Genomic DNA, 21,764 nt, shown 5'->3' on the forward strand with positions numbered 1-21,764 from the left:
TGGTCATGTATAAAAGTTAGCATGAATTACATTAATCTGTAGTGAAGACAATCATGTATACAAGTCAACTACTTATTATCAAACCTATATGACTTAAATTAATGTCCAGGCAGCATTTTTTCATAATTAGACATATTTTATCAGTTGTACGTGGTTATGGTTTAAGGTTTTTAGTATATTGAATCTGGACGGCACCTTATACGGAACGTGGTTTAAACAGTCAGGCTAGAGATTGCAAGACATAGCCGTTCTTAATTTAGAACTGTTGACCAAGCGAAGGCAATCACACCCTTGTGTTCGTCGTCTACATTGCTGCTCTTAACTTAATACAAGGATTAGCTGTAGTTTTTTTTAACGCGCCACAGCTAAAAATACAGCGCATATTCAGTGGCATAACATATCTTAAGTCACCTTTCTTATCCACCTGTGCCATTGAAACCAGAAGTTCGAAAGCACCAGCTGCATATTTAACTTTTAGATCACAGATTTGACTGAGCTGTATAAGTTATCTAATTACATAGAACTGTACTATGGGATATAAAAACGATTACAGGATGATTGTTATAACAGTCAGGTCTACAACTGTAAAATAGTTGTTTTGTTGTTGTTGTTTTTTCAGAACTTAGATTTAACTACTGTGTTTTTGCATACTCGGACAAAGAAATATTCTTGTACAAACCTACGAGGAGCTGAATTTATGAGAATATTTTGTTTCTATATTTTTATGGAAGGTTTTTATTGTCTGACAAATATGGTTATAATGTTCTTCCAACACTGAATCTCAATAGAAACATTCCAAATTCAGCCATGATCTTATATTATTCTGTCTGAAAAAAGTAATGTTCTGGAGGCTTGTCAGAGGTAGAAGGAAAATATCCAGTTTCAGACTTTTCCAGTTTGTAGGATTCTTGAGTTAAATGTTTCCATTTGTTTTAAATTATGAAACTATAATGTAGTAGATATTCGAGAGGGGACAGCGGTACGTTTACGGACATACAACGCTAGAATTCAGGAGTCGATCTCTCGCAGTAAACATAGCAGGTAGCCCAATATGGCGCTGCTCTGGAACAAATTTTTTTATATACATTGTAGCTGCGTAGACGAAAAGGGCTGCTATCGGTTACCCTGCTTCTAGACGGTAATACTAAGTTAAGGATGGCTATGCCTAAACTATGGGAGTCTCTGAGTTAGTGGTTTAGCATAAAGTTTCCATTCAAAGTGGAAATACGAAATAAATTATATGCATATTTAACGGAGTAACAGTTTCATCAAGCATTTGACTGTGAGAATTAATCATGTGTGTAAATAAATACTAAAACTTTGCTTTTATTTCTTTTAGTTTATCCAATTCAATAAACATCGACGAACAGAAATACTACCTGCTGGCAAATACTGAAAATATTCACAATGTTTTACCTGGTGACAGCCTAAATGAGAAAGAGCGCCGCCTAACGGAGATGATTCAGCAACTACAAGAACTTCGGGATGAATTGGTAGCCCAGCAACGACACCAAAGTCGGGTAAGGGTATTTTTTTAGTAAACTTAGATAATAATAAAACATCTTCGTTATATGTTTAGGTAGTTATATTTATGTCTGAGAAATAAAACAGTGTATTTGTGTACTTCAAATACAAATTCATTTTATATTTTAAATTAAATGGATACTGTTTGCACTTATTAAACAGGTTTAATAACAGAAATTGACGTACCGAACTGTGGATCTTAGGCCCCAAGGCCCGCGTCTCACTGCTGCAGAAGATGCTCTTATTATTTTGGGACTACCATTTGATAACAGTACCCCAAAAGTTACTGGCGGACTCTGTTGACTGTTTTGTTTATTCGTTTTTTACTTTTGCGTAAAGCTACACGAGAGCTATCTCCGCTAACCGTCCGTAATTTGGCAGTGAAAGACTAGAGGGAAGGCATTTAGTCATCACCACCCACCGTCAACTCTTGGGATATTCGTTTACTAACGTATATTGTAATTGACATTGACATTTTAACGCCCTCATGGTTGAAAGGGAGAGCATGTGGAATAGAGTTTCGAACCCGCGACCCTCGGGTTGCGAGTTGAGCGCTTTAAGATAAATACCTAAGGTAAAGCAGCCGCAGATAATAGGTATTGCAATTTGTTCACTGCTCAGTGTAGGTCATGCCCAGTCTACTGGTTTGCGTAACGGGTTTGAACCATGGTACCTCGGTTCCAAGGAAAGAAAACAAAATAAAAACGCACTTCACATTTTAGGGCCGTGGTTCATTATAATGTTCCGGCCAATTCCACTATTCGTTAATATAAACTGACCCAAATGTTGACGATGGATGGTATTGCCTAGCTCTCTTTCGTCTGGTCTGTCACTTCAAAATTGCGCGAAATTAAAGATACTAACAGACAAATAAAATACTTCGTATATGTAGAGTCCTGTTGTATAGAAGATCGCATGTTATTGGACCAATCAAAATACGTATGTTATTTTCTCCTTGCTTAAAGCCAGTTTATACATAGTACAATGTTTTCGTTTCTAAAGAAATGTGTATATTTTTAACATTTTGTACCACAAATAGAGAAAATTTGACCATCGTGTGTTTTAATATCGAATAATAGATCTCAACTTGCTTGTCAAGTCAATGTTTTCGTTTTACTGAAATTTTTAGGTCATCGGGTTCAATAACCCTAAGTGAAAGAGTAACGTTAATACAGCTAGCTGTGAATCAGTTCTGACGTTTATTTATTTTTTCTTTACTGTTCGCTGTTTTTAAATCCAGATCGCTAAAAATGAAACGTTAAATACACTTCCTAAATCAGCAGACACATGCTGGACCATTTATCGCCATTACTTTTACGTACGTATCTACAGCCCTTACAAACTGTAACTTTAGTTGTTACAGAAGATAACTGCATAATTCAACAGCAAGTATTCTTTATTGCTTCAGTAGAAATATATATATATATATAGTTGGTTATCCAATTATTTTATTTTGTTGATTCTTGAATAATTTACAAATGGAAATATCGTAGTAATTGATGTGTTTTCTGTGTGACTATTGTGGTTCCCAGTACAATCTAGGTCACGCGCTGCCGTCGGACCAAGTTTCTTCTTTGTCTATCATGTTAAGCCTACACACTACTGCCAAAAACTTTAATGGTCGTTGTAAGAAGCAGCTATAAGAATCTGCGAGATCAATCCTTCACTAAATTTCTGAATAAACTTTCTACATACCCAGAATTATCTGGTGTAGAAGAAGGTTCCATGAAAGAATTAGGTTTACTTGCCACTCAACATCTCGTCAGATACCCTGAGGTCTTTGTTTGTTTGTTTGTTTTGAATTACACATAAAGCTACATGAGGGGTATCTGCGCTCGCCGTCCCTAATTTAACACTGTAAGACTAGATGGAAGGCAGTTAGTCATCAACATCCACCGCCAATTGTTGGGCTACTCTTTTACCAACGAATTGTTGGATTGAACGTAAAATTATAACGCCCCTCGACTGAAAGAGCGAACATGTTTGATGTGACGGTGATTCGAACCTACGACCCTGGAATTATGAGTCTAGCACCCTAACCTCCTGACCGTGCTGGGCGCAACAGCGTTGCTATGGCGCATGCACACACTTCCCATTCTCTATCTTATTGTTACATGTTCTCTTTGGACATTTATTTTTTATCTGTGTATTATTCATAATGTTACAGTAATGTTTGCTGTATCGTAAGTTATTTATCTTCGTAGATGTTGAACACAATCATTTTTTTTCTCCCTAATTAAGATCGGTAACTCGATGTCTTGCTGATTTAGTCTTGTAATGTAAAGCAAGCTGTAGGAAAGAAATCCAGATCATGAGATGAACTCGAACTAAACGCCAAAAAGTCTTAGTTTTTATAAGTTATCATCGGAAGAGTGGAGAGACACTGACTGTAACAATTTATACAACCAGTATCTAGCCTAAGATACTGTTACAATTGGCACAACCAGCACCTAGTGTAACATACTGTTACACTTGACTCAACCAGCATCTAGCTTAGCCGCTACAACAATATTCCAGTATTTTTAATTACCGTGAAAAAACTTACGACTCTTAGACTTAAAGGTGAAGTAAGACATTTAAACACAAAAGTCAGACCAGCCGCATGTTTGATGGGGTAAATTCACTGACTTACAGATGCTTGCTGCTTTCTCTTTCTTTATGAGCTTGCTTGTGAGATCCTGGATGGTGTAGCTTCGTTAACTAATCCCTCCTTTATTTACCCCATTCCATAAATAAATGGTCCATAAGCTGACAGATCTTTGAACGTCTGAGAAGACTAGTCCTAAGAACGGGAAGTGGTTCTGGCATGTTATACCGTCAATGCATGACGTGTTTAGTTATCTTCAGTGAAGCTGTATTCACTAGTGACAAGTGTTTTACAAATATCTGTATTATGTATCTTCTTATAAACCATGAATGTGTGTGCATTTTAGCTATCTTAGGGCACCTTTCTTGACCTTGGCAAAATTCGTAGTCACGTGATGAGGTGTAATCCAATACAAAAGTTATCTTTCCTAACATAACATTGGTTCATATATTTAGTTCATTCCTCTGTCCACCATATTTAAACCTATCATTCATATACATTCTTTTGATTACGAGAAGTAGTTCTCATTTTTTATTTGCGTATTTAACTTTAGGCTTTAAGTTGTGGATCAAATATCAACCAGTAGAAATTATATTGAGTAAAAATAAGCTAACTATGTCAGAATTAGAATGCAAGTTGGTTTAATATTCTATGCTTTTAAACTTATGACACCCACATAGCTTTTCAGAGTTTCTAATCAATAAGTGTAAATAAATAATCGTATGGATAAGTAATGGATTGAAACATGGATAAGTAAAGGATTAAAACTTGTAGATAAAAGATTAAAACGTGTGGATAAGTAAAGAAATAAAAGTTGTAGATAGTTAAAGGATTTAAACTTGTAAATAAGTAATGAATTAAACCTTGCAGATAAATAAAGAATTAAAACGTTTGGGTAAGTAAATGATTAAAATGTAAAAATAAATAAGGGATTAAAATATATAAATAAATAAATTATTAAAATGTAAAGATAAATAAGGGAGTAAAATTTGTAGATAAATAAATGATTAAAATGTAAAGATAAATAAGGGATTAAAATGTGTTGATAAATAAATGATTAAAATGTGTCGATAAATAAATAAATGATTAAAATGTGTCGATAAATAAATAAATGATTAAAATGTAAAGATAAATAAGGAATAAAACTTGCAGATAAACAAGTAAATAAAACGTGCCTATAAATTTCTTCAAATGTTTCTATTGGATTCTTACCAGGATTTGAACAAACACATTGCAAAATCCGTCCTTTTCTCATGAAAAGTTAAATATTGTATTACGTTTGAAATATTCTTGTTTTTACTTTGTCCTGAGCAGTTAGAAGTATTTATAACATATCTGAATGTATGTAACTCATTGCTTAAATAGAGTTTTGTATTCATGTTGACTCACTGTTATCTGGTTACGTGACATAAAATATTTAATATCTATTTTCAGTAAATTTGAAACCTCTTATCAATGTATCTCAGAACGGCTAGTATAGGTATTAACAGTTTTATTGATAAGGTGAGAAGAACGTTTTAACCTTCCTAGATACATTTTTATTTCAAGTGGGTTTCTCATCATCAAGAAACATCTTATCAAGCTCATCTATATAAATATACTAGCACTGACTGTTGTATCTATATAATTATAATAGTACTGTTTGTTGTGTGTATATAAATATAGGAATAATACTCTGTCGTATGTTGTATCTATATAAATATAATAGTATTGTCTCTTTATGTTGTATCTATATAAATATAATAATACTGTCTGTCGTATGTTGTGTCTATATAAATATAATAGTGCTGTATGTTGTATCTATATAAATATAATAATACTGTATGTTGTATCTATGTAAACATAATAGTACTGTCTGCTGTATGTTGTATCTATATAAATATAATAGAACTGTCTGTTGTATGTTGTATCTATATAAATATAATAGTACTGTTTGTTGTACGTTGTATCTATATAAATATAATAGTACTGTTTGTTGTATGTTGTATCTATATAAATATAATAGTACTGTCTGTTGTATCTATATGAATATAATAGTACTGTTTGTTGTATGTTGTATCTATATAAATATAATAGTACTGTCTGTTGTATCTATGTAAATATAATAGTACTGTCTGTTGTATCTATGTAAATATAATAGTACTGTCTGTTGTATCTATATGAATATAATAGTACTGTTTGTTGTATGTTGTATCTATATAAATATAATAGTACTATCTGTTGTATGTCTACCTAACTACTTTGCAGAGTGTGGATGGATCTTCACCCACATTAATATAAAGATGCATTAGGGTCATGCATGGTTACAAATGTTTAGTTTTGCATGTTGCTCTTTACAACTACGCAAAATAAACACATTTTTCATGTCCCAACATAACCTTTCATTATTCATGAATTTACATAACTTCAGTCCAGGGGACAGTACTACAGCTAGGTTTTTTTTATTTATTATTCAGAATTAAGCACAAAGCTACATAATGGGCTATTTGTGCTCTTCCCACTACGGGTATCGAAACCCGTTTTTTAGAAATATGAGTCCGCAGACATACCGCACTGCTACTGGGGTGCAGCGACTATTTACTTAATAAAATATCTACATCTTGTCGTCCAACATAATATATCATATGTGTTATTCATTTTATACTTCCGGTTAGCTTGTGACGTATTATGCAAATTTGGATAACTATTTCCGGTTAAAATATCAAGTTATATATATAGCAACTTACATATGCATCTGATCACCTGATTACCACTCTCAGAACATTTCGTATGTGTTTTCGATTATCTAATGGCTTAACACAATTTTCCACACAAATTAAAGCAACATGACATACAATATTTCACACAAATTAAACTTATATATAATAATGGATAACTTATAACTGACATCTTGCGTTTATTATTATCGCTAATATTAAATATTTCAAGGTTCACCATTTTTTGTATTTGACTAAAATATTAAATATACAAGGGTCAATACCAGTATTTTATTTGTAACAGATTTAATATAAAAATTGTGAAGTAATACTTGGAGGCCAGATTAATACTAAACTAAACACAAATGTTGCTTTTTATTTTATATATAATCGTATTTTGTGATGATACTGACGCTACATGTGTTATATATAACGGTACTGACACTACTTGTATAATATAACGGTACTGACACTACTTGACAAACAAGTTGTTTATATGGTGTTCCATTGATTTATATTTACACAACTAATCAATCATTCCTCAAAAGTAGTTCACGTGAGTAACATACTCTCGAAACCAGCCCTAATCTTCATTTCCAGGGGAGGTGCTATTACAGAACCCCTCCCACTGTCACCTCGTCTAACAAAAGTCGTATCAGTCGTATTTTGTTAATTATTGACGTAGATCATCCTAAAATTATAATTGTATAGCTTGGTACTTTATTTATAAACACGCGCGAGCACTTACGTTCTCTGTAGCGAAGTGCATGTGGACTGTGGGTAGTATGAAGGTGTCGACTTGTTATAACTTCACGTCACCAAATTATAGATGTTATCTTTATTGAACGTACAAATTGGTGCATTCTGTAATCTTAGCACCTTACATGTAAACAGTTAGAGAAGTGTAATAGTGGGTCCTTTATATAAACTGTCAGAAAAGTGTAATAGTGGGTCCTTTATATAAACTGTCAGAGAAGTGTAATAGTGAGTCCTTTATATAAACTGTCGGGGAAGTGTAATAGCGGGTGTCTTTTATATAAACAGTCAGAAAAGTGTGATAATGGGTGTCTTTTATATAAACAGTCAGAGAAGTGTAATAGTGAGTGTCTTTTATATAAACAGTTAGAGAAGTGTAATAGTGTTTTTTCTTTTTATATAAACAGTCAGAAATGTGTAACAGTGGGCCTTTTATATAAACAGCCAGAGAAGTGTAATAGTCGGTCCTTCATATAAACAGTCACAGAAGTATGATAGTTGGTCCTTTATATAAACAGTCAAAGTAGTGTAATAATGATCCTTTATACAAATAATCAGGGAAGTGTAATAGTGAGTCTTTATGTGAGAAAATATGTTATTTATCTATTCGATACTTACCCAAAAAATAACGTCTAACTTTTCTTATTAAATAAGAATTCTGAAGAAAATAAGCAGGATTTATGATGAAATTTATTAATTGTTTTACCAGGTGTTATAAGAAATTTACATCAGGTTTCTAATTAATTAAAACGTTACCTCAGGTCTCTAATTAATTACTTTGTGGCCCTCAAAACGTTACTCCATGTCTCTAATTAATTACTTTCCGGCTCCCAAAACATTATTTCAAGTGTCCAACTAATTACTTTGTGGCCCCAAAAACGTCACTGTTTTCATGAGTAAAGTGAAGCAACCTCTCTTTCAAATAACAAACAGTTAAAGTCTGAAAGGGGCTAAATCTTTCCTTGTAAATGGTTACACTTGCTGATTCACGCTTGAGAAAAGAAACTTGTCCATGTTTGCTGTTCTGCTGTCTTTTCTCGTCTTTCGTCAGCTTCTTTCAACATCCTTGATCAAAACATTCCTTTCCAATCTGGGACTCTGCCAAATCGACATGCCCTTCCAACAGACAGGCAGACGAGCTGGAGTTCCCTGGCCATTGTAGTTGTTTTTTGTTTTAGATTTTTCTAACTACTATATTTCCAACAAATCATAACTTACAGCTGTAAAGTTGCCTGATTCACCAAGATTACTTCTATATGTTGCGGGATGAACTTTCCACTCAGAGCAAGGGTTTATAGCTTCGACGTTTATACAGTGTCATAAAAGTACGAATTTCTGTTATGTCTGTTTCAAAAACACTGTACTTCAGGAATTTTATACTGCCAAGATGGCGTAGGGTGTCCTCTGGTTTCGGAATTGGCCACCAGGGTTTGAACCCGTGCGACACCGCAAAATATTGATTGTACTCTAAACTGTGGGTGCGTTATAAGTGTGACAGTCAATCCATTCACGTGGATGGCGGACAGTAGGTCACTGCCGAATGACAGATTTTCTTCTAGTCCTTAGTCTAAAATTAGGGATATCGGCAGATAGTCTAGGAACCTTTTCTTTAAATCCAAAATTACAAATACACTATTATGAAAATTGACATGTTTATCGATAGTTTTAACTATTACAGTTTTGTTGACGTGTAGGTTATATTCTAGTTTATTTATTTGTTATTTTTTCTCTTATTCTTGTTGACTGTGTTTGTTTGTTAAAGTTTGCACAAACGTCCACTCCTGGACTACCTTCGCTAGCCATTCCAAATTTTGAAGTGATTGACTAGAAGAAAGGCACCTTTTGAACACCGCCTGCCGTCAACAGTTAAGCTATTCTTTATCAATAAAATGTTAGGCTAACGACAACATTCTAACGTCTCCACAGATGATAGGGTGAACATGTCCGATAAAGGGATTCGAACCCGTGATCTTCAGATTGCGAGTTGGTAGCTCCAAATAACCACCGAGCTGTGCTAAGCCTTACGAATGTTGCTTTAGATTATATTTATGACTTATTTCACTAGCACAGCTTCACAAAAAATAATGTTTGTTTTAACAAACAGTTTTCTTTCATTGCTGTCACGAATTTTTCATTCTGCAATTTTCTTTACGTTGTAGCAAATTAACAATTATAGAACCTGGGTTTGTTGTCAGGGTTCATTGTCTATAGAAACAACTTTCAAGTGAAAAACCTGTCATGGATATGAACAACTTCCGGGGAAAGATGAAATTATAATACTCAAATTTTCTACTCAAATAAAAATAAGAATAACTGGTGGTTAAGTGGTAAGTTTGATGGCTTATAAAACTAAAAATGGGGTTTCACTGCCTGTGATGATCTAATATGTAATTTTACACTTAGCAACAAACAAATGATTAACTTAATTACAATTATAAGTATTTTATAGGCCGTTTTCCATATATATTAAAATCTCAGAACATATTGTATAAATATTCAGAAAGGCCTAGGAACTACAGTCATAACCATGAGAAATATTCAAGTACGTACTTGTAGTTTTAAAACAGTACTGTTTAAAAATGATCTGACATACCTGTCCGTCTTAGTATTGTATTAATAACAAGGTGAAATATTCCTTTTTAAATAAAAAATATTTTGCAGTAACAATGATAAGTACATGTTTTGCTTGGAATTTTGTTTTAAACTTTTGTCAGATCTGAAAAGTGGAATCATTAAGGTTAATTAATAGTAATTTTTATCAAAAGTAAGTAAATTATAGATATAAGAGCCTAGAAGTAACTTATAAATTAATGAAATGGTTCGATAATAAACGGACTAGAAGTACATATTGTCGATGATCAATAAACCAGATTCTAAAAGTTACGCTCTTAATGATCGAGTACCATCATTGTTAACAGAACTTTATCTGTGTAACCTCAGATTCGGAAATATCGTCAGAATGGATTTTTTTTAAAGTATGGCAGTGAATGCTGATAGCATCCTTATTTTTGATAGGACACTCAAAAACACTAAAATAACGTCAAATGATTGTAATAACATCAAATAATGCTGTAATAACACTATAATAACATCAAATAATGCTATAATAACACTATAATAACATCAAATAATACTATAATAACACTTACTAACACCCAATAATATTGTAGTAACACTTAATAACATCCAGTAGCTATAATAACACTCAGTATCATCCAATAACACTCAATAGCATCCAGTAACACAGTAACACCCAATAACACTTAATAGCATCCAATAACACTATAATAACACTTAATAACATCCAATGAAGAAATACGAAACGTCTTTAATTTGTGGGCGAAGTTTTTTTCCAAAGCTCCTTCGTTTAACTCCATTTATCTACGAAGTTTACCAGACCTCTGTGTGTATGTATGTGTGCAGTCAGGAATGTTATCGGTCACCATTAATTTTCACGTTTAACATATTTCTGGTATGTCTTGATTCTGAAATGAATGGTATAATTGGACTAAGCTATTCTGTTTTTATTACTGGTTTATTTTAAACTATTTTAATTATGTATTTTGAGAAAGACCGACCTCGGATTTAGATAACCAGACAATGAAAACGTTCATGTTTTCGATATTTTCATAGTTGCGAACGGGTTAGAAAACTGGGTCATTAAAATATGCTCATACATGATGACGTTTCAGTGGAGTCCCCTACCCCAGTTTATTCATGTGTCTAGGATATCAGAGTTATCAGTACGATAACGTTTTTGTTTAATAACCGAAGGCTATCTGATTGACTTCCTACGTTTTAAGAAGATGGTTCTTTGTCCAAACATGGCGTCTGTCTTCCAAACTTTAAGACGAAATCTGTTGAGTATTGAACCGTTAAATATAACAAACACGTTTTGATAAAAACATCTAACTAGTCAAGGACTTATCACTGTTTTGTTTTTCGTCTTTAGGAGTAACTGAGAGATCAGATTGCGATCCGAAACCAGTCTTTAATTATACACTTTTCTTACTTTTGAAAAATTTTGTTTGTTTGTTGAATTTCGCTTGCAAAGTCATTCCATAAATATCTGTTGTGCCCGCAATGGGTATCGAAACCCGATTAGCGCTATAAGCCTTCTGGGGACTGGAATGCTAGCACTAAAGTAATCTCAAATAATTAGTTGACATATATTTTTTTTTCTTTATTTAAAAGAGTTATGTTTAGAAATGTTTGGTTTATACTGAATTTTGTACAAAACTATTCGCGAGCCATCTGGGCTAACCGCCCCTCATTTTGAACTGAGAGACTAGAGAGAAGGCTGTTAGTCAACACCGCCAACTGTTGGGTTATTCTCTTATCGACCTGGCATGGCCAAGCGTGTTAAGGCGTGCGACTCGTAATCCGAGGGTCGCGGGTTCGCATCCCGTCGCGCCAAACATGCTCGTCCTTACACCCGTAGGGGACGTTATAATGTGACGGTCAATCCCACTATTCGTTGGTAAAAGAGTAGCCCAAGAATTGGCGGTTGTGATGTGTGGTGATGACTAGCTGCCTTCCCTCTAGTCTTACACTGCTAAATTAGGGACGGCTAGCACAGATAGCTCTTGAGTATCTTTGTGCGAAATTCAAAAACAAACAAACAAACTATTCTCTTATGAACGAAAAATGGGATTGATCACTACATTATATCGCTCTCACGGCTGAGAAGATGAACATGTTTGGTGATGGCATCTGAACCCGCAAGTCGAGCCTCCTAACCACTGAGCCATTTTTGAAAGTATTCCTGAAGTTAGGGGTTGTATATGTACTACAATGGGTAAGCAATATTTCGTAATTTATCCTAAATCTCATTTCACACTGTTAAAGTGTATGATAGGTAAACAATTTCGAATCACTCACTTGTGACTTGTTCCCCGATAGAACAGCGGTAAGTCTTTGGATTTACAACGCTAAAATCAGGAGTTCGATTCCCCACGGTGGATACAGCTGATAGCCCAATGTGGCTTTGCTACAAGAAAAACAAACACACACACTTATGACTTAATTAGCTATGACCCATTCTAGATTTTATGGGCAGTGTGTCAGCTATGCAATAGTGTTTCTGTATATTAAAACTGTAAGTAGAATTTATACAATGCTATCGGATGATACACAGTCGCAGTAGAAGGTTTTACAATTTTATAGGAATATTCCTACCGTGGAATCAGTTTATAATGTGACACTCCGCCCTAGCGGGGGACTTCATCTCAGTAGCTTCTAGTCGTGTCAGTCTTCTGTCGAATAAAGAACCCGAAAACACATTAATGGACAAGATTTTAGAACGCTTTCATTTTGATAAGAAACTATTCAAAATCTCACAATCATGTGTACTTTCGAGCTTTACCAGGACACCGACGTGAATCGTCACGATGTTTTGTATGCAAGAAAGACGTCACAGAAACATTTGCTTCACCAGTGTCTCGTTTTTCGTCAGCTCATCCCAGTAGAATAAGTTAGGTTAGGTGAAAAAGAAAGTGTTTCCCGTAACAGTGAAATGTTACATTTCACTCGTATCATGAACTACTAGTTTATTGAGTGATATCTCACTTGGGGGTTAATTTTCACCCATCAGAGTGAAGGGTCAATGTTTGTCGTCTGCCTTGGCTACAGTAAAAACAATAACAACACAAAAAGGTGGCGTAAAAATGCATGCAGCATAATATGAAATATTATTTAATACTCGTTATTGTATATTCGTTTTAGAGCAAAGCTACACTGAACTATTTGCTTTATCCACCTTGAGGAATCGAAACCCAGATTTTATCGTTGTAAGTCTGTAGACATTTGTTACGAGAAGCTTCTTATGGTCTGATTGAACCAGATAGTACTAAATATAATTATAATTACAACGTTATAGTTAGTTTCTAAGTCCTCGTGAAGCCTTAATTATAGTCTGACTGAACCAGATCCTACTAAATATAATTGTAATGACAAACAAGAGCGGTCCAATGATCGGCTGTGGGTGCTGTTGAGAAGATCTCTTCCCTCTGCTAGGTTTAGTCTCTTAGCTTAGACAGGCAACTCTAAACTAACAAACTATCAGATATTGTTCTTAACCGACTTGAATAACATGTGAAACTAAAGTTAAAAGACATGTGCGTCAGTGTCAGCGAAAACAACTCATTTCGACATGTTACGGACAACATCTTGTTGACTAAAATATAGCAACTTTAAACTGAACGGCTCTGGTGCCGTCTAGATAGCTGACGTAAATCAGTTTATGTTACGTCTGGATAGCTTATGTAAATTAGTTTGTTACTTTTTATAACTGACGTAAATTAGTTTATACTATTCCAAAATTATTTAATTATGTGATTGAAACGTGGTTACTTATGGATAGCTGATGTAAATGAGTTTATGTTACTTTTAGATAACTGATGTAAATTAGTTATGTTACTTTTAGATAACCAACGTAAATTAGTTTATGTTACTTCTGGATAGCTGATGCAAATTAGTTTATGTTACTTTTAGATAACTGATGTAAATTAGTTATGTTACTTTTAGATAACCAACGTAAATTAGTTTATGTTACTTCTGGATAGCTGATGCAAATTAGTTTATGTTACTTTTAGATAACTGACGTAAATTAGTTTACGTTACGTCTAGATAGCTGATGCATATGAGTTTATGTTACTTTTAGTTAACTGATGTAAATTAGTTTGTTACTTTTAGATGATTGACGTAAATTAGTTTATGTTACATCTGGATTGCTGATGTAAATTAGTTTACGTTACGTCTGGGTAGCTTATGTAAATTAGTTTGTTACTTTTATATAACTGACGTAAATTAGTTTATACTATTCCAAAATTATTTAATTATGTGATTGAAACGTGGTCTAAACTCAGCCTAATATTTTTATTCTCGACTAACTGGTGACGTGCTAGTTGTGTGTTTTCGATGGGGTAGTGTGTTTCTAGGTGATCCTTAACTTAAAATTCATAATGATTTATTTTATTTCTTTACATGTGTGAAATGTTTGATAATTATAGTCATTATGTAGTTAAGACCTTATACCAGTCGTAATTATCTAGTATAATTACCATTTCTTCAAATCTCACGTCGAAACAATGCAACCTTTCATGTCATAGCACTTTATAGTTTTAAATGTTTTAAGGAAAGTAAATAGAAATGGCCCACAGTGAGTGTCTTTCTTGACCAGCAGTCAAGGGACAAATATATCAATAAAACGGTCAAAACGTTGGAGAAAACAGACTCGTAGTGTCCAGTAGTAAAAACGTTTTCTTTCTTGCCGTCAGCATCTAGTGGTCGTATTACCGAGTAGGACATCTGATCAAGTGATCAAACACATTTAAAACTCGTCTTCGGGAGGTTACGTATTTTTGTTTTTATGTCTGAGTTCACATTTTGAACAGAACATGTATAATCTGTTTAGTGAGAATATAAGCGAAGCTATTTACGAAAATTGTGGTTTCTTTATGCAAAATAAGTAAAATAAATAGTACTGAAGAGTAGTGACAGTTATAAAATGCTTAATTAAAGAAGTAATAACAGTTATGAAACTCGTTAATTAAAGCAGTAGTGACAGCTACGAAAGTGGTTAATTAAAGCAGTAGTGACAGCTACGAAAGTGGTTAATTAAAGCAGTAGTGACGGCCACGAAACTGCATAAAGAAGTAGTGACACTTATGAAAATAGTTAATTAAAAAGTAATGACAGTTATGAAACTGGTTAATTAAAACAGTAGTGACAGCGAAGAAACCAGTTAATTAAAGAAGTAGTGACAGTCACAAAACTGGTTCATTAAAGAAATAGTGACAGTTATGACACTGGTTAATTAAAGAAATAGTGACAATTATGGAACTGGTTAATTAAAGAAGTAGTGACAGCAACGAAACTGATTAATTAAATAAGTAGTGACTGCTACGAAACTGGTTAATTAAAGAAGTAGTAACAGTTATGAAACTGGATAATTAAAGAAATAGTGACAATTATGAAATTGATTAATTTAGTAGTAGTGACTGCTACGAAACTGGTTAATTAAAGCAGTAGTGACAGCTACGAAATTGCATAATTAAAAAGGTAGTGACAGTTATGAAATTAGTTAATTAAAAAGTAGTGACAGTTATGACACTGGTTAATTAAAGCAGTAGTGATAGCTATGAAACTGCATAATTAAAAAATTAGTGACAGTTATGAAACTAGTTAATTAAAAAGTAGTGACAGTTATGAAACTGATTAATTAACGAAGTAGTGACAGTTATGAAACTGGTTAATTAAGGAAGTAGTGACAGTTATGAAACTAGTTAATTAAGGAAATAGTGAAAGTTATGAAACTGGTTAATTAAGGAAGTAGTGACAGTTATGAAACTAGTTAATTAAGGAAATAGTGAAAGTTATGAAACTGGTTAATTAGTGAAGTAGTGACAGCTACGAAACTGGTTAATTAAAGCAGTAGTGACAGCTACGAAACTGGTGAATTAAAACAGTAGTGACGGTTACGAAACTGGTTAATTAAAGCAGTAGTGACGGTTATGAAACTGGTTAATTAAGGAAGTAGTGACAGTTGTGAAACTGGTTAATTAAAGAAATATTGACAGTTATGAAACTGGTTAATTAAATAATAGTGACAGTTATGAAACTGGTTAATTAAAGCAGTAGTGACAGCTGCGATACCGGTTAATTAAAGTAGTGACAGCTACGAAACTGGTTAATTAAAGCAGTAGTGACAGCTACGAAACTGGTGAATTAAAACAGTAGTGACGGTTATGAAACTGGTTAATTAAAGCAGCAGTGATAGCTACGAAACTGGTTAACTAAAGCAGTAGTGACGGTTATGAAACTGGTTAATTAAAGCAACAGTGACAGTTTTGAAACTGGTTAATTAAAGAAATTGCGACAGCGACCTAACCGGTTAAGTAAAGAATAAATTAAATGATTATAAAATTTAAAAGAAGGAGTAAAGTAAGTTATTGTTTGAAATACAATATGTACAGGAAGTGAATATTTAGATTTCAAATTGATATTATTATATGCATATAGAGGTTGATCCAACAAGAAACATCCCATTGATTTGTTATGGGGAAAATCTAAGACGTTAACGGCATAAACGTACATCTTTGAAATATGTACGAATATTTGTACTGGCTTGTGACAATGCCAGTCAGAATACTTAACTTGTAATAGTGCCAGTTAGATCACTTGGCTTTTAGTAGTGTTAGTTAGAGTACTAGAGTACATGACTTATAGTGCTATTAGTTTTAAACTTCGACATGGAAACTGTGAAATATGGTTATCGAAACCTTCTATTTTTTGTTTTTTTCTTTACTGAACCAGTTTTACAACTGTTTTCTTACCAATCTACGTTAGACTATCAAATATTGTTTCCAGACGTTCTAGGAAATTAAAACATTTTGTAAGCATCACAAAATATTATTTAAATATGAGCCATTGTTATGTAAATCAAAACACATGGAAATGTGTTCCGTCGCCGAAACAACGTGCTGTAGAACAAATTGTGTGATTGTTCGAATTTCACCGTCTGTATCTTAGACTGTGGTACTTTAAACTATCACATATTATCAGTGGATGTGCTCTGCTAGACTATTACTTCACATATTAGATTACAAGGCAATCCATTAAGAAATACCCGAGATATAAGATCTCCAATTTTGATTAAGTTTCTTCCTGTTTTTTCCTTCCCACCAAACGCACGGAAACATTGTTTGATAGAAAAACATACTTAAATTATACAGATTTTTTCCAAGTTTGGTTTACTGATAGATCTTTTCAACTTACAATTGGTGCAAATATAAGCCGCACATGCAAAGTTATTCGACAGAAACCGCTCATATTTGACGACAGTTTCTGCGCATGCCTACGTCAAAAGAGCTAGCGGTCGAACGTTTTTACTCCAACTTCATCGAAGAGTAAAAGTGGACCGATTTTAGTTTTTTGTTACTCGGATTAGAGACGGCTGCTCTAAAGCAGCCAATGTATAAGGTGAGAGAAAGTGCAGATACAAAAGTATTGGTGAGGCCAAACAAATTAGATTAGCAGTTTCTAGCTCAAATTTTCGAAAGAATCATACGGGTGAACAGTTACTATTGATTATTCATTGCCAACTTTTCAGCACGAATTTACTAAATTTTATGAAATTATCCTAATTAAAAAGTGTTTAGCGTCACGTGACGTTAGTTCAAACAATTAGCATAAATAATGATGCTTGATATGGCTGTACCGATAACATGGGATGATGACTAGAAACTATTAATCTAGATTCCATAGCGTTACTATAAAGAAAGCTATTTCTCACTGTTTTAGTGAGAAAATACTATCAACCATATATTTTGAATATTCTGGCTGGTTCTATAAATTACAGGTCTATTCCGAATAATAGAGTTGCTATTCTATAGCAAAATTTGGTTATTATCAAGTGCCGCTTTCTTACTTGCTGTGGTTTGTTGCTGTGCATATTCAAAAAGTTAGGATAGCTAATCAAAAATACGTCAGGAGTGAAAGAATTGTGGCCAAAAAAGAAAAAGGGAGGGGAATGTGTGACTTAAAGGAATGAAATCAAAGTTGGCAGCCCAACTGGTAACTACACTTTATAGCACTGTTAATAATTTTACATTAAATATTTCTTCATTAGTTAGCTAGGCCGCGTATTTTATTTTTAACCTACATCATGCACCAAGGTAGTTTTTGATTAGATGTTTTATATAAGTTAGTGATATATTTATATATACACGATGGGTAGTGTCACTGTTAAATATGACCTGCTAAATAAATACTGTAATATTTGTTTTAATACACTAAATTTTAAATCACCATGAAAAATGTCCACCTGGCATTTTCTAACAGTAATAATAAGGATATACAGACTCCGCAAGAGGTGACAGTAGCAACTTGTAAGCCACGTTGGCGCCCACTACAACTGTCACTGTTGCTTCTTAGTACACATTGGAAATATTTACGTAACTAAATGAAAGTCAAGTTGGTTTATTTGTTAGTTACTTGTTAAGTTGTTCACTATTTTATCTCGTATGATATTCGAGAACCATCTGAAAGGACGTGGAGTATGGACATGAAATATTTAGAGTTTTACCGACAGATCAGCATCACGAGAGAATTCCGTTCACCAGCTTTACTGGCCATCAACTGATGCTGACGTTAACCACAAAGTATGCCCCACGTGCCTGTGGGGACCCATAAAAAAACCGAACTTGTCCAGGCACAATGTATTCTCATTGGGGGCTTGGGGGGGGTGAATTAAGAGACTGGAGTGGGCGGGGATAAGGGGGAGTTACACCGCAGTAAGCATATCATACAGATGAAACTATACATCAATTCTGACAATCAGTAAGAATAAATTTTGACATTTTTTTTAGGCTTACAGCCGTGTACTCGAACACTAATGGTCCTAAGGAAGTGAATATTTAATGTAGGAGGGAGATAATGCTGTAACTACAGTGACTTCATGATCTCGGTAGAGTTATCTCGAGAAGGTAATGTAAACAAGTGTCCAATCATGACAGAACCATTGAACACTTAGATATACAGTTTATATTAACCAATATATAAGGATATTCGAGCTTAGCAGCTGTTAACCGTATGTAGTTTCCTACAGTATCTAAGACGTGTACAATATCTTACATGTATCGATTATTCTCGAATCTGTACGTCACAACGGTGGGGTCAGTAGTGTGTTTCAAGATTTACAATGCAAAAATCCGGGAGTCGATCCACGCGGTGGACAAAGTGTAAATAGCCAATTGTGCCTTTTTGCAGTACAACAAAAACACCGGTATCTTAACCCAGAAATACTTAGGTTAAAGACTTACCGGAAACTGAGCTCATGGAATTAATACGATATAAAATAAATATTTTTTACAAGTATTAAACAGACAGTGGATTTTCCCTTCATATCTCCATATGTTTTATTGCTGACCGATTTAGACTGACATACACTACACGCGCATTAATTGTCTAAGAATTTACTCCTTCCTCCAAGGACTCAGGCTTTCGATAAATGCGGTGGGCAAAGCACACGTAGCCTTTCGTGTAGCTTTGTGCTTAACAACGAGCAAACAAAATCACGAAAAAGTTATTTGCCCCACTTTCAAATAATTTTCGATAAAAATTATCTTTAATTACAGCAAACCACTTCATTTTATCAAGTAGGCGACAGAATTGTAAATGTAGGGATGGCTTGTATTGTTCATCCAAACGCTATTTTAAATATCTCCTCAACAGGTCATCAGAACTTTACAATACTATACAATGTTTTTTTTATAACAATATCTGTATAATGACCGAGTCACAAGTTCTAGTAAGGTCTGTAAATATCATAGTAAACACTTTGGATCACTTGTTCTTCTTTCTTCTGTTTCTTCTTATTACATAAGAAATCAAAAACGAAATCAATGGTGTCACACAGTTTCCATGAAGTGGCACACTTTTAAATGGAGTATCCTTTTTATAAATATTATTAATACCTAGTAGTAACATTTAAAAAAAATCATAATTCCAGTGCACACGATGTTATCATTACCCCTTAAATCTAGCTTTTTTACAGAACTATGGTGTTCCTTTAAAAAGCTTAAGCACAGGGCGAAACAGGAATTACCATCCAATAACAGATAAACAATAAATATTACAGTTGGAATCTATTTGTATTTAGAACTTGGCTATAAATACAACCTTTCTATATCTACTAAAACACTGCTTTAAAGCACAAGCAAGTATGTAAAGAAAAACTTCTCAAAAAGGGAAGTAAAAGTATGGATGACTAAAAACAGTCCTTCATAAACAATGTAAACAAAATAGCAGGAATGGCACTTTTACTACGCCTACGTAATAACACATGCAAGAAATAACACATAACTACATATATAACTATTCAATCACAATTGAGTTTGATTTATCCTGTCTTTGTTGGTTGACATTCTACTACACTGTGTGTCTGTGGTATTATGTAGGAATGTGATATAAATGTCATCCCTACTATCTTGTTTGCACTGTTTTTGAAGGATTTATATTATCTATCCATATATTTATTTCGATTTTTTTTAAAAATGTTTTCTTTACTTCTATTTTCTATAATGCTCCGTTTTTGATTTCTGAATTTATTTTTTTATAGAAATAGAGAAGTATTTTGAACATGTTGGTCACGAGTTTCGAGATATAAGAAATAAAAACTTAGGACTAATACACGTAAAAGGTACGACTTGTATAAGACAAATTTTCTCCAAAATAATTTTTGCTTAACTCTCGATGTTCTTCTCCATGACGACGAATTCTTAGATTTTGTATACAGAACTAAATAAAGCAATCCTCATCAAAGTTTTAGTGTCACAAATTGAAGCAACACTGATGTATAATAGGCTACATAGTTTATCACAAAGAAAGTGAAGTGTCATAGCCACTCGTCTGTAATCTGACACAAACCATATGTGACGTGCAGGGGAATAAGGGGAAAAAGTTTGTACGTGCCATGGCGCCTGTGATAGCAGAAGATGAAAATGAGATATATGAAGTGGAATGATGGATACCTTTGATTGTAGTCGGTGAACTTAGCTTTAAAAAGTGGGCCTTTTACATGTGCGAAATAACTAAGTGGGCCTTGAGGTACAAATGGTTCAAACGACAGTCATGTATACCATTAATAAACATCAATAATTGTAAGCCAAGGGGTTTATTATGTTAACTTACACGTCTCGACATCCCGTTGTGCGGGTTTACTACTCTCTAAAACAATTTTTTTATAATAAAACCGAACATTTTTAGACTGAAATTTAAAAAAAAGTCTGTTAGTAAAGCAGCCTACAAAACACTGTTAGGTTACTATTTACTGTTATTAAACAAGTATAAGCCTTAAGGGATATTAGGCTAAAGCGCCCCCTTATGTAAGATACAAATATTTTTAACAAACTATTATGCCAGTGTACACTTTTATTACAGACTTTACGAATTATTCTACTAAAGTACACATTTAGATAATAAATAAATTTAATAATCATTGTAGGCTACGAGTTTAATGTTATAGTATAATGCCCTGATACTGAACAGTAAATTATTATTTTAGTTCTAATTATCATTAACATCCACTGGAAGAGAGATTTAATTTTGTCATATTCTTGGGTACCTAACAATATTAAAAAAGTTAAGAGCTTTACTATTTCGTTATTATTGGTGCATTCTTTCTTCAATATTACAAAATA

General features: G+C 33.6%; 1 protein-coding gene across 6 annotated transcripts in view; it reads left to right on the forward strand.

Annotated features, from left to right (window-relative positions):
• LOC143225335 (uncharacterized) overlaps nucleotides 1–21,764 on the forward strand; it is a 331,508-nt gene that overhangs the window by 264,839 nt on the left and 44,905 nt on the right. For all 6 annotated transcript variants that reach the window (XM_076454555.1, XM_076454553.1, XM_076454554.1 and 3 more), the window contains one exon: nucleotides 1,340–1,520. In XM_076454555.1, the coding sequence (XP_076310670.1) occupies nucleotides 1,340–1,520 (181 nt within the window). The remainder of the gene's footprint in view (nucleotides 1–1,339; nucleotides 1,521–21,764) is intronic.

This window comes from Tachypleus tridentatus, chromosome 9 (assembly GCF_004210375.1).
Source record: "Tachypleus tridentatus isolate NWPU-2018 chromosome 9, ASM421037v1, whole genome shotgun sequence".
In the NCBI taxonomy this organism is placed as follows: Eukaryota; Metazoa; Arthropoda; class Merostomata; order Xiphosura; family Limulidae; genus Tachypleus; species Tachypleus tridentatus.